Source organism: Ips typographus, linkage group LG1 (genome assembly GCF_016097725.1).
Source record: "Ips typographus isolate SLU linkage group LG1, UJ_Ityp_2.0, whole genome shotgun sequence".
NCBI classification, from domain to species: Eukaryota; Metazoa; Arthropoda; class Insecta; order Coleoptera; family Curculionidae; genus Ips; species Ips typographus.
This window is the reverse complement of record NC_138422.1, coordinates 24736437-24753927: the sequence shown is the minus strand read 5'-3', so window position 1 is coordinate 24753927 and position 17491 is coordinate 24736437. Positions and strand designations below refer to the sequence as shown.

Genomic DNA, 17491 nt, shown 5'->3' with positions numbered 1-17491 from the left:
GCTGAAAGAGGAACTATATATGAGATGAGACTAGCCTCAGCCCAAATCTTATAGTAACGGCCTGAAGGCCGCAGCTCATTGTCACCTCAACAGCTATAATCTACAATTGCTGCTAAGTGGGAATTGTACATAAACGTTATAGACCTTAGTTGAAAGTTGAAAGCTTAATCCAGGTACCTCTAACCTACTAACCTAACCTATATAGTACGTCTGTACCTGCAACAAAGGTGGATATGATATGTATACCCTGATGTATGTACCTCATCTATCTCACAAAAACGAAAATTTGAGCACTACGCTGAAAAGTGATTGAGCACTACAATCGGTTCAAGTTTTACAATCTAATTTTTCTACCAGTTACCAAAATTTTACAGAAATAAACACTCATTTTTTGGACCGCTTCCATGTTTACATATCAGTGTTGTCACTTATTAGACGCTGAGGATGACAGCTGGCAGCTTGGAGGCCAAAAAGCCAAAAATGTTGTTGTTGTTTGTCAAAACTTGATGGCTCTGTAAAGCCAAAAATAAACTGTCACCAGTGTCACCGTGCAAAAACGGCGCCAGTTTCTTGGTCCTCGTTTTGAGTTTGAACAAACCACTAGAAATTGTAAGTATCATTTTCTTTCTCATCATAATAAACTAGTTACTATATGATTATTGAAACTGGAAAAGACTTTCTTTGGGAACCAAAATGCAAGCAAAAATTAAATGCTATATTTTCATCAGTACAGATGATAACCATTTTTTAACTGTCAAAAGATTAACTGCAATTGGTCCATTGCATATCTCACTCTTAAAGTTGCCTGTGATTGGTCTATTTCAGATCTCACGCTTAAAGCTACCTGTGATTAATAGTTGATCAATTTATTTACTGTTTCAGTAGACTGTGGGTTTTTTCAGAATGTCCTGAAATACTTATAACAAGGTAATTCTAAAGCTGAAAGGTGTTACAAGTAGCTGTAACAATTTTTTTTTAAAACTCGATAATAATGGATCTACAGGGTATTCTACATTTAAAAACCCTTTTTTTAATAATTAATTTGTTGGTCATTTTATTATTTTTAATTTTTTTTTATATGTTTTATAATTCATATGTTTTGTACGATTGTGAAATACAGGATTTGAGATGAGCTTTTGGACACTCTGATTGTCATTATAAATGCAAATTGATTGACGTAAATCCATAAGCTCACTCAAAATTCCTTTTACAAAAACAGCTTCTTTTAATGCTTGTGAAATTGACACATATATTCAGCTTCAGTAGTTGCCAGACTTACTGAACAAGCCCCACCAGCTAACTTAAAGACATATCCCATATATGATTTACCATCATGAATGTCATTTCCACAATCAGCATCAGCAAATGCAACAACATTTAAATCAAGTCCATCCTTTTCACTTATCTATAGTTCCTTTCAAGTATCTCAACACATTCATTGCCTTGTATTCTCGATCCATTGCTTCTTTCCATTCTTTACTTTTTGGACTACCTAAGGCTTCTTTTACTGTCATTGGCTCATCAACAGTACTCAATGTTTGCTCTGAAACATTATACGTGACAATCAGGAAATTCTTTCTCAATATGAACCCTATTTGATCTTCTCAATGGTGTTTCAACTAAATCACCAAAATCTTCATCCTCAGCATTCTCATCTTGGATTCGTTCATATTCATCTGCAGAATCTTCTTCATCCTTCTGTGATTTCTGATCTTCTGGTTTAACATCAGTATGTGCATGAGTTCAATATGTTAACTTGTTTGTTTAGATCAAATAACTTCTAGCCTTTAGTTTCAGTACAATATCCAATAAATATGTAATCTTTGCTTTTGGAATCAAGCTTTTTCCTAAGCACAATTGGAACATGAGCTTGAGCAAGACATCCAAACACTCTTAAGTGTTCCAATCTCGCTTTTTGTCCGGTCCATTTTTCTTCAGGGGTACTTCCACGGATGTGGTGAACGATTCGTCAAATAAACTGCTGTGTTAACAGCTTCTGCCCACATACGTTCATCTACCTTTGACTCATGCATTTAACATCTACCTTTCTCTAGAAGTGTCCGATTAACTCTCTCAGCTACACCATTTTGTTGGGGCGTATGACGAACAGTTAACTCATGTATAACTCCACTGTGATTTAAAAACTTAATGCCTGATTCACACACTCTGTGCCATTGTCAGTTCTAATTTTCTTGATTCAATGTTCAGTCTGGTTCTCAACAAGTGCTTTAAATGACTTAAATTTGTTGAATACCCGAAAGTATACAAATATTTTTCTACTGAATCATGAGTAAAAGTCAAAATATATGGAGCTCCACCCCATGATTCTACAAGCATTGGTCCAGATAAATCAGTGTTTTTGAAAGGTTGCCTGCTTTGCTTTTCCTGTAAGCAAGCAATGCATTTTTCTCCAGTTTCAACTTCACTATAAGATACTCCCATTGCCAGTCCTTTCCTTAACAATGATATGCTGATTCGATTTAGGTGTCCCAATTTTCTATGCCTTCTGAAGCCATAAAAACCGTCTCTGGCTTGATTGGTAAGTTGTTTAACTGATATAAATTGTCTTTCAAATTGGCATTTACTATAATTTTAATTGTATATAAGTTTAACTTTGATAAAATCGCTTGTAATTGGCATTGCCATAATCATTGGGTCATACTCAGCTGTGAGTCCACTTAACAAAATAACACCAAGAAATTCGTCTTCAACTGGGTGAGACATGTCACTTAATTTTTGGGCTAATAACATTGCGTCATTTACATAGGCTTCCATATTCTTAAAGTTTTCAAAACGTATTCTTACCAATTGCCTGATCAATGTCAATCTTCTAGATAGTCCTCTATCTTCATAGGCTTTTTCTAAGGATCCAGGCCTTCTTGGCAGTTGTTGCTGAGCTTCAGGCTTAACCATAAGACAAATTTTGGCTTTCTGGTTCTATCTTTCCCTTTCTGCTTCCCCTGAAGGATCATCTACTGGGTATCCTTCAATACAGCGCCATACATTTTCATGTATTAATGCCATCTTCATGCCAAATTTCCAATTATTATAATTTTCCCTTCCAGACAGTTTCTCGAAACATAACTGCAAACAATTTTTGGAATATGGCCTGGGCCCATAACTTGTTAGATATTTTATATTTTTGGAGCTTCTTTTATATAAAATATCTAACAGAAATAAAACATTCATTGACTTGGTTTCTTAAATAAAACATTTCAAATATGTTTTTGTGCTTATTAGTTAATAGCTTGGATTGAACTAGAATGATAACTAAGGTTTAAACATTTTATTAACTACTGGTACAAAAAAGGTGTTAATGACTAATAATGATAGAGTGACTAGCGTCAAATACAAACCCATTTATTGTAATCTTTTTTACATGGCCTTCCAGCTTATCAAAACTTTTATTTCCTGTTATGATTTATACTGTACAAAGAGCAGGAAAAATTTTCTGTAGGTTTAATCAGCTGTGATTTTTAATTTATTACACCATTTTCACGTGTATTTATCGCAATCCCCCTATATATCGAACAGTCATTATGTTAAAATATGCAAATTAACACCATTCGCATCTTTACATGTCTACATACAAAGTGTGCTTTCAGTTTACTTTGTGTGACCTAGAACAGTGTACCTATACTACTCGAGGTAGCTTAATGTGGAAAATACACTTTTACTACAACTACTAATACAAATCTATCAAAGACAAGTACTTCATAGTGGTTTAACATATGTGTAAGTATTTGAATGAGCTTCCTGTATATACCAGACAACAAAAACAAAAAAGATTACAGTGTCGCTTACGCAAATCGAAAATTTGATCCCTTTTAAGATAAAAAAAAAGACCGAACCACATACCACATGTGGAACATTATTCATTCGAGAACATTTTAAAGTAGCCACAGTTCGACCGGAATAAACAACAACACTAATTGCAACGCGAAAGTGTCGAATTAACACACATTTGATTATACGTTTATTAATTATTTGTATGTTAATGAGGAAGGTGTCAGTAGTGGTGTGAAGTTCGGACAGGAAGTTGAACAGTTTATTAGTTTGTAGTGTTCATCATTCAAACTGATGGTGAGTGTCTGGAAAATCCCTAAAAAAGAGAGATGTTTAATTGAAGGAGAGACATCAATTGCAGGTAAATGCCAATAATTTAATAAATCACTTTAAAGATGATCTGTTAATAATTCTTTAATACATTTACTTCAAGCAGCAGCAAATGAATGACTTCAAAATATTAAGATTTACTTAAAATCCCTTGACTGTTGACGAAATTTGATCAATAAGGTGCTGAAATACTATCAATCGTATCCGCATGTTGTAAATACTATAATTGGTACAATTTTAAGGATCCTAATCTTATATCAGTTCACGAAATAGAAAGCTTCTGGTTTGAACAGATGTAAACACAAACTGGACTTGGGGTGGACAACTTTCTCTGGATAAATGTTTTGCTAGTTTGTTGGCATTTGATCTTCTTGTATTATCTTTTTAAGAGTCTATTTACTTAGAGCTTTAAGAGTAACATGTGCTAAGATGCTGTTGCAACTCAGGAATGTCCACAGATTCTTCTATTTTAGAGATTTTGTGTTTTATCAATGAGGATCTAGATTCAGTTAATTTAGGAAGGTCCTTAGACACTTCTATTTTAGATGTCAATGATATTTTGTCTCCTTGTAGTGGAGATTTGAATTCAGGTGACTTAGGAAGGTCCTTAGATTTTTCTACTTTAGATGTCAATGGGATCTTCTTCTAATGGGGAGTTAGGTTCAGGTTAGTTTCATGGTAATTCCATAGCTTCATGGAAAAAGATATGACATCAGTCATTTCTTTGCGACACATTTACGAAAACACTGTCAAACACTGCATGTGCCAAAAGCTTACTTATAGACCTATAAAATTGGATAATTCACCTACATGCTCTATTTCAAGTAAATGGTAAAGTTTAATATAGCTCCATGGAGAAGATTTAGACAATTGTCTTTCTGCTAATAGCGAGGGGTAAACCGCTGGGTCATTATGGTGTACAAACTTTAGGAATTAATGGACATTACTGGAAATACATTGGTATTTTGAAAACTATTAAAACAAAAATTCATAAAATAATTTTTCTATACATCTATCATTGGAGTTTAAACATCAATAATGTTTGGTAATTTTAATGAATTTCGTTGGAATACAATAAAAAATTATGAATTTTGTAACTATACTTTTAAAAATTTTCACGTTATCTAGCGAAAAAATCGTACCCCTAACCCATCAACTTTTATATGTCAATAGAAAGCTTATTTCATTGGCTATCCATTGGCATATAAAAGTTTATACAAAGTGTGGCAAATAAGCTAGTTATTGACGATTGAACGAAGGAATGCACCAACAAAGTCATGAAAAAATTTGTCAATTTTGACACCCTCTAGCGGCCAAACCGTCTAACCTATCCATTCAAATTGGGAGACTGTTAGAAAGTTCATTCCATTGGCTATCCATTAACGTATAAAACTCTACTAAAAATGGTGCAAATAAACGAGTTATTGAAGATTGAACAAAAGGATGCACGAAAAAAGTCATAAAAAAATAGTCAACTTTGACGCTCTCTAGCGGCCAAACCGTCTAACCTATCAATCTATGTTGGGAACTTTTTAGAAAAGTCATTCCATTGGTTCTCCATTGACGTATAAAACTAACACAAAATAGTGCAATTAAGCTGGTTTTTAAATATTAAACAAAAGGTTTCCCCAAAAAATTGGTCAAAGTTGACGCCCTCTAGTGGCTAAACGGTACCACTAACCAATCGACTTTTCTACGTCAATATAAAGCTCATTTCATTGGCTGTCCATCGACATATAAAAGTATATACAAAGTGTTATAAATACGCGTGTTATCTACGGTTTACAGACAGGGTGCCCCAGAAACACTTTTTGACTGGTTAGAGCTAATTTGACCCTGGAAAATTAAGAAAACACGGTTACATGAGCTACTAGGTATACTACGATGTAATGCATAGAAATTTCTTTTTGCAAATTACAATTTTCGTAAGGGTCAAATTTGCCTGAAACACCACCACTATTCCAATGGGTTTTGCGTTATGTTGGCCACTTAGTGCAAGCGAAAATCGACTGTAATGATTTTATTTCTACAGTTTTGCTACGGTTCTAAATTTGACAATCACTGTGCTAGGTTTGTGCCAAATATCAGGGCTGTACCTGACCGATTTAAAAAAAAATCTGTCAAAGAAGTTAGAGTGGTTACAGTCAAGAAAAACGTTTAGTTAGCTTTGGATCCACTGACATATAAAAGTCTATACAAATTGTTGCAAATAAACGAGTTGTTTGACAGTTTTGACTGAATTTGACACAGCTACCACTTTAACCTTTAATAACTCGAATAATTTTTTAAATAAGTGATCTAATACAAACTTAAAATTATTATTTTGGAGACTGAAAATATTAAATTTCACATAGAACGGTATAAATATCTCAGAAACGGATACAGAAAAGTGTATGACATTAATGAATTTGACGTAGAATCCAAAAATGCAATAATATACAAGGTGTCCCATTTAAACTGTGCAGCAGTTGATATCTACTTCCGATTAAATAGTTGCAAGCATTTTTTCTTTTTTTTTTAATTAAAAAAGTTTTTTTTAGATTCTCCAGTCGTGGTAATTTAGAAAATTAGTAGTTATTGTTAGGTTAGGTTAGTTATTGGGAGTTATTAGGAATTACTGGGCATTACAAGGAATTAGTGGACATTATTGGCATATTAGGAATTACTGTACAAAATTGTACTCAGCGGTTTACCCTTCGGCTAATAGACTAATTAACTTGTTGATTGGACAGTCAAACGACACAACCATTAAAATCTTACTCATAGAGTTATAAAATACAATAAAAATGACTATATATTGTATGAATTACAGTTTTATAGCTTTATGACGTCGGTTTTGACAGTTGTCACTCTTCTGATATACCAAGTGAGGGCTTAAATAGACTAGTCAAATACTGTGTCTGCTAAAATTTTACTTATAGAGGTGTGAAATTAAATTCATGTACTTTATACAGGCTTTGCTAGTTTCCAAGTAAGTTTTACAATTTAATAGCTTCATGGTTGTCAGTCAGAGAAATTTTAAATAAACTGTCCAATACTACCATAATCCTACTTAGAGAAGTATGCAATTGAATTCATGTACTTCATACTTGCTAGTTTTTCAAGTATTTGTTGACATCACAAAAATTATACAAAATTGCGTTTTGTAATGTCTTTGAGAGTGTTTTTAGTATATTTTGAACCTCACAAAATACAGTTGATGCGTCCTTAATAAGTTATTTAAATCTAGCAAAGGTTGACTAAACTCATCACGTTCTAGAAAACTGTAAGGGGCTGAAAATCTCTAATTTCAGGAAATTTGTAATGTTTTTTTGGCTAAACTGAAATATTCGTTTTGCACTCTATTGTATTCCTTACATTTATCCCTCAAAATCCACTCTGTTTAGTGAGTTTTTATCATTTGAGCCTTTTTAGAATAAACCAACAATTTTAAAAAATAATTACAAAAAATACACAAAATATTCAAGTTTAACTTCCACCCTGATTATCACATAATACTGAACATATGCAAAGACTCTCCCATTTTATTAACCCGAAATGCCAATATTAAATTAAAACCTCCACATAGGAATAAAAAGAGCCGTTTCGGGTAAATTCCATTAATCTTGTTGGGTCTAATATATTGATTGGTAGGTTCCCAATACAACTCTTTGTTAATTTTCTGGGTTACCTTGACTGATATAGTTTACTAGGCAAACACCTTTACAAAACTGATATAAAAGCCATACAAACCGAATAGTTTAGTTAGCGGAAGTGATCCTTGTTAGGGCCAGTTTAAACCAAGTTCTGAATAAACTAAACAGTTAGTTGTCAAATATTTTTTGTTATCCAATATTCATGGCTAAATCAATATTGGAACTTGGCATTAAGTCACGAGAATGATTATTGCATTACAATGAAATGTGTGACAGGAAGACACGTTTAGGGTGGACAATGCTAAACTTCCTTCTGCTTTTTCAAGCCCTTCGAAAGGGGGTTGATGTTGATACCTGGGTACGGGCGCGTTGAACTTCGTCCCTACTTTTATTCACTTCAGTCAGTCGTAAAGTGGACCCTTCAAGGAACTTTTTCCTTGCAGTGGTGCAACGTGGTTTTATGTCCCTAAATTTGTTATGTTGAGTACTGAGAAGTGAAATCTTATCTAAGTTTGCCTGTTTTCCTAACTAAAGCAAACACATGCTGCTCCCCTAAATGTAAAATTGCAAAGTAACTGGATTGGTTGAGTGAAAGTGCGTAGTAAGATCAGATGTACAGTGGAAAAGGGCTTTTTCATTCACGAAAGAAGCTTTTAGCACGAGTTTTAGTTTGTCGTTTATTTATTATGAATGTTGGTTGTTCTGAGTAAGTATATCCACATTTACTTCCTGTTGTTGCGGTTTGTATTAACTAATCTACATTAGGACGAACAGATTAAATCACTAGAAATGTTGTGAAAAGTTGAATTTTACATTATTTGAAGTTTTGTTCTTTTAGAATCAGCTTATTAACTGGTATTCGTTATGCAAAATGCATTGTGGAATAATTAGAAGTTTTATGCCAGTAACATCTGGCAGTTACTTATGGGTAATTGACCAAGAGGGCAACTGAAATTTATATACAAAAACGGATTTTCCCGCAAATCATCAAGTTAATTCGCAAATATACAACTTATTTTTGTAAAAGCCCGGAGGCAAGAATAAGTTATGATTGTACTGAAAGTACACATGCAGCAGCTACATTTAACAAAACTAACACACACACAGGTTCAAAAGACATATATTGTAATCATCAATACCAAAATTAGATGCGAAACAAGAAAGATTTTTGTAAAAACCTTTGTCGAACATACATACTACCTTCAGAGTAGAAAAATAAGTCAGTATACTGTTTAAAGAATGGGGATGTTTGGATAAAAAAAATTAAAATTATACAGGGTAGATTAACTAGAGGCTAAGTTGACAACAAAATGACAATCCACATTAGACCAGATGGTTTTTAACTTATTTTTAATAATGCACCGAAATTTTTTCCAAATAAAGGTTTTTCTTGGCCTACTATACTGACATTTTGGCAATTTTGGCAATTTTCAAGGCATGCCTAATCAAAATGAGATACAGCAAAACGACTTGCATGTTCCTAATCTTAGAGATCTCTATTTTATGATTATATCCCACATTGAATTTCTGTTATATCCCAATATTTGCGTTACTATGAATATTTGGTTTTAATAAGCAGTTTGGGTGGCTAACCCTGTATAGTTATTTGCTTTACAAGTGCAGAAAGTAGTATTTTTGGCGGGAATGACTATAATGTCTCAATTTGCAAATTAAAATATGTGCATTTTTAAATTTCAACTTCAGTTGATCACAAAATGGTTTAAGTCACTTGTTGTATAACTAACTATTTGCTCTAAATGTACATTTTTAAAAACTAAATTTAGTGAGAAAAAGTATTCCTTTCCACACCCATCTTAGGGCCGAAAGTGCACTTTACTGTACTTTATTGATTTTCCATATATTTTGGTCTTATTCATAAGTCATCAACATCTCTGGTTCTTATCAACTTTTCTGAATCTTTTGCTTGTATATGCTTCTGGTTTATAACTATTTTTGTGTCATCTTTTTTCATGTCTCAATTTGCAACTTAAAATAAGTGAATTTTTAAATTTCAACTTTAGTTGATCACAAAATGGTTTAAGTCACTTGTTGTATAACTATTTGCTCTAAATGTACATTTTTAAAAACTAAATTTAGTGAGGAAAAGTATTCCTTTCCACACCCATCTTAGAGCCGAAAGTGCACTTTACTGTACTTTATTGATTTTTCATATATTTTCGTCGTATTCATAAGTCATCAACATCTCTGGTTCTTATCAACTTTTCTGAATCCTTTGCTTGTATATGCTTCTGGTTTATAACTATTTTTGTGTCATCTTTTTTCATGTCTTAATTTGCAAATTAAAATAAGTGCACTTTTAAATTTCAACTTCAGTTGATCACAAAATGGTTTAAGTCACTTGTTGTATAACTAACTATTTGCACTAAATGTACATTTTTAAAAACTAAATTTAGTGAGAAAAAGTATTCCTTTCCACACCCATCTTAGGGCCGAAAGTGCACTTTACTGTACTTTATTGATTTTCCATATATTTTGGTCTTATTCATAAGTCATCAACATCTCTGGTTCTTATCAACTTTTCTGAATCTTTTGCTTGTATATGCTTCTGGTTTATAACTATTTTTGTGTCATCTTTTTTCATGTCTCAATTTGCAACTTAAAATAAGTGAATTTTTAAATTTCAACTTTAGTTGATCACAAAATGGTTTAAGTCACTTGTTGTATAACTATTTGCTCTAAATGTACATTTTTAAAAACTAAATTTAGTGAGGAAAAGTATTCCTTTCCACACCCATCTTAGAGCCGAAAGTGCACTTTACTGTACTTTATTGATTTTTCATATATTTTCGTCGTATTCATAAGTCATCAACATCTCTGGTTCTTATCAACTTTTCTGAATCCTTTGCTTGTATATGCTTCTGGTTTATAACTATTTTTGTGTCATCTTTTTTCATGTCTTAATTTGCAAATTAAAATAAGTGCACTTTTAAATTTCAACTTCAGTTGATCACAAAATGGTTTAAGTCACTTGTTGTATAACTAACTATTTGCACTAAATGTACATTTTTAAAAACTAAATTTAGTGAGAAAAAGTATTCCTTTCCACACCCATCTTAGGGCCGAAAGTGCACTTTACTGTACTTTATTGATTTTCCATATATTTTCGTCTTATTCATAAGTCATCAACATCTCTGGTTCTTATCAACTTTTCTGAATCTTTTGCTTGTATATGCTTCTGGTTTATAACTATTTTTGTGTCATCTTTTTTCATGTCTCAATTTGCAACTTAAAATAAGTGAATTTTTAAATTTCAACTTTAGTTGATCACAAATTGGTTTAAGTCACTTGTTGTATAACTATTTGCTCTAAATGTACATTTTTAAAAACTAAATTTAGTGAGGAAAAGTATTCCTTTCCACACCCATCTTAGAGCCGAAAGTGCACTTTACTGTACTTTATTGATTTTCCATATATTTTCGTCTTATTCGTAAGTCATCAACATCTCTGGTTCTTATCAACTTTTCTGAATCCTTTGCTTGTATATGCTTCTGGTTTATAACTATTTTTGTGTCATCTTTTTTCATGTCTCAATTTGCAAATTAAAATAAGTGCATTTTTAAATTTCAACTTTAGTTGATCACAAAATGGTTTAAGTCACTTGTTGTATAACTAACTATTTGCTCTAAATGTACATTTTTAAAAACTAAATTTAGTGAGGAAAACTATTCCTTTCCACACCCTTCTTAGTGCCGAAAGTGCACTTTACTGTACTTTATTGATTTTCCATATATTTTCGTCTTATTCATAAGTCATCAACATCTCTGGTTCTTATCAACTTTTCTGAATCATTTGCTTGTATATGCTTCTGGTTTATAACTATTTTTGTGTCATCTTTTTTCATGTCTCAATTTGCAAATTAAAATAAGTGCATTTTTAAATTTCAACTTCAGTTGATCACAAAATGGTTTAAGTCACTTGTTGTATAACTAACTATTTGCACTAAATGTACATTTTTAAAAACTAAATTTAGTGAGGAAAAGTATTCCTTTCCACACCCATCTTAGAGCCGAAAGTGCACTTTACTGATTGATTTTCCATATATTTTCGTCTTATTTCATAAGATCAACATCTCTGGTTCTTATCAACTTTTCTGAATCATTTGCTTGTATATGCTTCTGGTTTATAACTATTTTTGTGTCATCTTTTTTCATGTCTCAATTTGCAAATTAAAATAAGTGCATTTTTAAATTTCAACTTCAGTTGATCACAAAATGGTTTAAGTCACTTGTTGTATAACTAACTATTTGCACTAAATGTACATTTTTAAAAACTAAATTTAGTGAGGAAAAGTATTCCTTTCCACACCCATCTTAGAGCCGAAAGTGCACTTTACTGATTGATTTTCCATATATTTTCGTCTTATTTCATAAGATCAACATCTCTGGTTCTTATCAACTTTTCTGAATCTTTTGCTTGTATATGCTTCTGGTTTATAACTATTTTTGTGTCATATTTTTTTCTATTGGCAAAGTTATTTGGTCTCTTAAATGGTCTCGTTATAGAAATCTTGAAGAACACTAGTTCTTGAGATATTTGATTTGTAAATCTGTTTGAAAATGCAGTTTTAACTAATCAATGAAATAAATTACTCAGATTTTAACGTATTATTTATAGTTAGTCATTTCACACTAAAGATGCTCTGCAAATTTCAATAAAGTAAAAATATTTAATAATTGAAGAAACTAGAAGCAAAATGGTTTAAAAGTGACCTTTTTGTCAAATAAATGCATTTTTGCCTATTTAAACCAAATTACATTACATTTGTTAAGCACAGATTTCTTTATTTTTCAAATGGACACTTTTTGCTTCTGAACAAGGAGTGCTATTAAATTTACCAATTTACCATTTTTTTCCTTAACATTATAAAATATGTAAGAACTCACAAACTTTGTCTTAAATGAATTTCGTACCGGAGAAGTAAAGAAGTTTTCTCTATTAAGTAACACAAATTTAGATAAATGGATGGACATTTGTTCAGGAAAGTGTAAAAGTAGTCTGTATAATATTGCAGTGGAAATATACAGTCAAAACAGGATTTTCCAGTACACCATCAAAATTCAATGAAATAAATTAACCTGGTTAAACCACATGTATAAATCATGTCCGTGATAAGATTTTACGATGTTAAACATCGTTTCAGAACCAAACGGGTACCACAACAAACACCCATATAGGTGAACAAGCTATCAACATAATATTATGTCTCAAAGCACCCAAAACATATTAAAATTGTGTAAGTACAATAGGGTGGTACCGCCTTAAGACGCACCCATATCGCCTTCACCCAGTCTACATTAGTTAATATTGGTACTCATAGACGTGATATTTTTTGCAGGTTAATAGTACCATCACCTTAGTACCCAAACGACGAAGCAAAGAAGTCAGTCAGTCATGGTGTGCGTCGATTTAGTGGTGCTGGTCTGCTTATTAATGGCGTGCGGTGGTACTGCCGAGGTTTTTGCCCAGCGAAGACAAGGTTCGTTGGTTCTGTTTACTTTTTTTCTTTGTTCAATGTGGTATCAGTTTTAACGCGTGCAAATTGGTGTGAAAATGTGTTTAGTTAGGTGATGTTACTGTTTCTGTGGGTTTAATTTGGTGCTTATCCACCAGACTCATTATTTGCTTATTAGGATTCCTTTAGTGTAAAATGATAGCACACACGGTGTGTGATAATAATGCTTTGGTTGGGTTTAATACAAAACACTATATTATTTGTTGTCAATGCTGTAGTTTAAAATTCCTGGTAATCTAGACGAGTAACAATATGCATGGTTCATGACACATCAGAATATGATAAAATGTTGACTATATCAAATGTTTTATGGGTATGTAAGACACTTACATATGACTAATAATCTGTCTGCCCCTAAAGTATCAGACAAAGACAACACATTATGTTCAGTCACATCTTGGTTGTGTATAGATTTATAGATTGTCACTTAGATACGAAAGAGAAAGCAACACACTTGAAACAATCTGTAATTGCTTTAAATTTTTGTTGCCTAAATTATACAGGGTGTCTTTAATTAAAAATAATGCCATAAAAAATCTGGCTAAGTATTCCTGTTGTCTAGAAAAAAGGAAAGTTTATATGACCTTATGCTTGGAAATGCTTTGTGACAGATACAGGGTGTTAAAGTGTAATGCATTTTTTTTGTTTTTGTGATACAGAGTGTATTATAATAAACTCTGTGGAAGTTGGAACCACATTCAATCAGTTCTCTATACAGCAATTCTAATAAAATGTTAAAGCCAGAAGTTTCGATTTACTTGAATTTTGTGGCATTTCCATTGGCAAAATTCTACTCCATTTTGAAAAATCCTTATCATGGAGTTGTTGAACTTCCAAAACTTCCGTTTTTCTTTTCCGCTATACTTCACAGATTGGTGGTCCGTTCTATAGGCCTGAAATTTTACCAAAACTGCTAGTAGTGTAGCAGTTGAACTATGATGCATGTGTAAAAAATTGTATCATCTAGATTGAAGCACCAGAGTGAATCTTTTTTTGATATTGCATGGAAGAGGCTTCTTACAGCATTAGAAATGTAGAAGAGACGCTTTTTACACATTGTATTACAAAGGCAAAGCAAGAGGAGTGAAGAGCCAGAAGATAGCATAGAGCAAGTAGTCAGTAGACTTGACTATTTCTTCAAAGGATTTAGTTTAGTGTCCACTGTAATTTCCCATAAACAAGATCTATTCTGTACTGAAAGAACCTTGTTGGTTCCTTTATGTTTTTTCGAACCTTTTTGACACAATTTGTAAAAGTTTTCTTCATTTAAACTGTTTTTGAACCATTTTTTTCCTTCACAGAATTGAACGGACGTTGTCTGATCTACAGTGAATGCAACACAATTGGATACTTTTGTTCCAGTAACCGCACGTGTCAGTGTGGTCCTGGGTATTATCCGAACAAAGAAAGGACGAAGTGCATTGGTTGTACGTATTACCTATACTTTTTCAAACTTTCTTTAACAATTTTCTTTAATAGTTATTGGATCCAAATGCTACTACGACAGTCATTGCCTCGAAGGAGCCTTTTGTACCGGTCCGGAAGGTTGGGAGGTGTGCCGGTGCAAAACACAGGAAGGTTTTTATGCCAGTGATGACAACACGTTTTGTATTAGTAAGTTTTCTTCTCTAGTAAATTGAGGGTTGAAAGTAGAAGATTTCGCCCGCTTCAGAAGTTTGACGTCTGGATTTGTATTCTCAAGAGAACAGACACATAAGCAGGTTTCTCTAGAAGCTCTATGAGCTATTCTTCTCTTGAATAGAAAGATCATTTGTTCGTAATCAATCATCATCGATCGTTCATCAAATAATGAATCTCTACCTCAAACTTCTAAAATCTTCTTCACACAAATAAAACACAATAATAATTTTTTTAGGTTTTGCTGAAAGGATGAAAAGTCATCACCTAACAATATCTTTGCTGGTTTTGGTATGGACGACACTATATTTGAACACCTAGAGATGTTTTACCAGTATTTGCGGTTTGAAGACCGACAATGCCATTCCAAAGCAGCGATTTCACCCTAACAAAGAACGCCATCAGTATTTTCCTACTTGGGTATGTTGGTTAAAGTGAGTCTACTTACCTGTTTGTTTTTTTTGTACTTAAAAATCGTGTATGTATATATTTTTTTATTGTTTTTGTACAGTCAGCTATAAAGTTTATTTTTGCAAACTTAGAGGTACAGGGTGGTTTTAAATTGAGCACTTTGTGAAGGATATTCGATATAGTTTAAGTTTTACTTTAAAGATCATATTATTTTCTTTTTCAATTTGATGTGTCGTCTTCTTGTTAAATACCAATATAGATAACTCTTTTGTGTACCATACCATACATTTCTAACCCAAAATCACATTTTTTAATTAAGCGCGTGTTAAAACTTACACAATGATACAGCTTATTTATCAGAAACCCGTTTCAATTAGTGTGGTATGTTGAAATCGTTACTTTAACAAGTTTGGAGTCACTTAATTACCTAATTTACGATATTTGGAGCTTCCTGGAGCTTGAATTGATTCTATAACTCTGAAAATGCTATGTATGGTCTCTAATTCACGTGTAAAATTGAATTTGTTTCATTAATTCGGATGAACGAAAGTACTTTTTGAACTATATCAATTATTTTGCTATTACTGATAGTCACTCTATGTTCTGGCATTTGCTCCTGCAAATTCTGGTAAGGTAAAGTTAATATGGGTAATTTATAGTGCCTTAAAAATGTCAACATTGACTTACACCATTAAACTGAAAACTAATCAAGGTTTTTGTAAAGTAACTAAATAAAAATTAGTCAAAAACCACTCTATACCTTGCCTTGTTATAAGTGATAATTTAGTTCATAGAAATGTTTATAGTTAGCGGCCATAAAACTTTATCAAACTGTGTCATACTTAAAGCAAAATCCACCTATCTCCCTCTCATAGAAGCAAAAAGACATATTTATTACTTAGCTTGTAAGTATTTGTATAGGTCCTAGAAAATGTGCAAATTTACTATTTTCACGCTGTGCAGATTGAAATAGGTGCTTTTTGCAAACACTTTTCACTTAAAAATACGTAAAATTTAACGTACCAAAGTTTACATACCTAGAAACATTCGTACTTACAAGAGTATTTAACGTTGTTGCTGGATTGTTTGTTTCATTATAATAAATATAATGTTGCTCTAGGTGATGCAGTTTAATTTCTTCTCGCCTTTTAGGCAAGTAAAAGAGCAGCTTATCAAAATCCTTTTATGTGGTGTGTATGGGCAAAAATGGCTGGTTTGTGATATCTTGTGAAGGAAATGAAACTGCTGAAAATAACATTGGAAAGTGCAAAAAGTAAAAGTCTTCCCACCTTCACAATTTCATTCTCAGTCAGTGAATCTAGTCGCATTCTGTCAAACTGCAGACTGATATCAAATAGATCTTTTCTAACCATTTCAAATTCTTATTACTGTCTTGGATTGATTCACCATTAGTTTATTATAACATCATTCTGAACATTTCTCAGACACAATGCAAGCTCTATCATCTGCGTACAGAAAAATCCGTCCTAATGTAATGTAAAGCTGGATTTGATACTCCTAAATACACTTTGTAGAGGTGGAGGACTGTGGGTTAATTGCAGTTTATCAAGTCCACTGTGTATTCTTTGATTACTTCACGTTTAAATATTCTTATTCTTCTTTGAGGAAGCTTGAGGCTTGCTTTACCTATTTATTCTTCCACCTCTTGGGAGGCCATCCTGGTGGTCTGCCAGATGCTAGTTTTCTATTACTCTGTCTGTGATTCTCCATTCTGGAAATGTGCTTGTTTTTTTCCTAATTTTGTTGCTCCTTCTTTGATCCCAAAGTGTGTTATCTGTGATCATTCTTAGTCATCATTTTATCTCCGCTGTATCAGCTCGTGTTTCTGTATGTCATCACGGGCCTGACACATGCCTCTTATATTCTAACTTTAGTCGGAATTGATATGCATCATGGTTTTTCGTAAAGCTCCTGATATCCTGGCACCATATAGTGATATTGTATTGTTATTCTCAGATAGTTGAATTCAAAAACCTGCCAGCTTGTTTCCTTGGTCTTACGCACTTGGTCTATTATTCTGTCCAATGTGATGTTGAACAACAGTGGACAAAGACTGTCTTCTTGTCGTATCTCTGTGCTTTGTTGTATTTTCTCTGTTGTTGTTAATTTTGTTCGTATATTGTTGTGGTGTTGTTGG

General features: G+C 32.7%; 1 protein-coding gene across 5 annotated transcripts; it reads left to right on the top strand.

Moving 5' to 3' along the window:
* The first annotated feature begins 3591 nt into the window (after positions 1-3591).
* Positions 3592-16452, top strand: LOC145726185 (uncharacterized). Of its 5 annotated transcripts, none has more exons than XM_081975182.1 (5): positions 3592-3735; positions 13108-13248; positions 14586-14711; positions 14764-14898; positions 15161-16452. In XM_081975182.1, the coding sequence occupies exons 2-5, from the start codon at positions 13164-13166 to the stop codon at positions 15241-15243; spliced, it is 429 nt and encodes a 142-aa protein (XP_081831308.1). In that variant the 5' UTR covers positions 3592-3735; positions 13108-13163; the 3' UTR covers positions 15244-16452. The 5 variants fall into 5 exon arrangements, with proteins under 5 accessions (XP_081831308.1, XP_081831291.1, XP_081831300.1 ...); XM_081975165.1 differs by lacking the exon at positions 3592-3735 and adding an exon at positions 3777-4147; XM_081975174.1 differs by lacking the exon at positions 3592-3735 and adding an exon at positions 8306-8457.
* The last annotated feature ends 1039 nt before the right edge of the window (positions 16453-17491 follow it).

What these genes read in the sequence shown, in the direction of transcription:
- LOC145726185 (XM_081975182.1), top strand. Translation starts at nt 13,164, where the DNA reads ATGGTGTGCGTCGATTTAGTGGTGCTGGTCTGCTTATTAATGGCGTGC. An exon ending in TTTTGCCCAGCGAAGACAAG is followed by an intron (nt 13,249 to 14,585) that starts GTTCGTTGGTTC and finishes TTTCCTTCACAG; the next exon opens with AATTGAACGGACGTTGTCTG. An exon ending in AAGGACGAAGTGCATTGGTT is followed by an intron (nt 14,712 to 14,763) that starts GTACGTATTACC and finishes TTTCTTTAATAG; the next exon opens with TTATTGGATCCAAATGCTAC.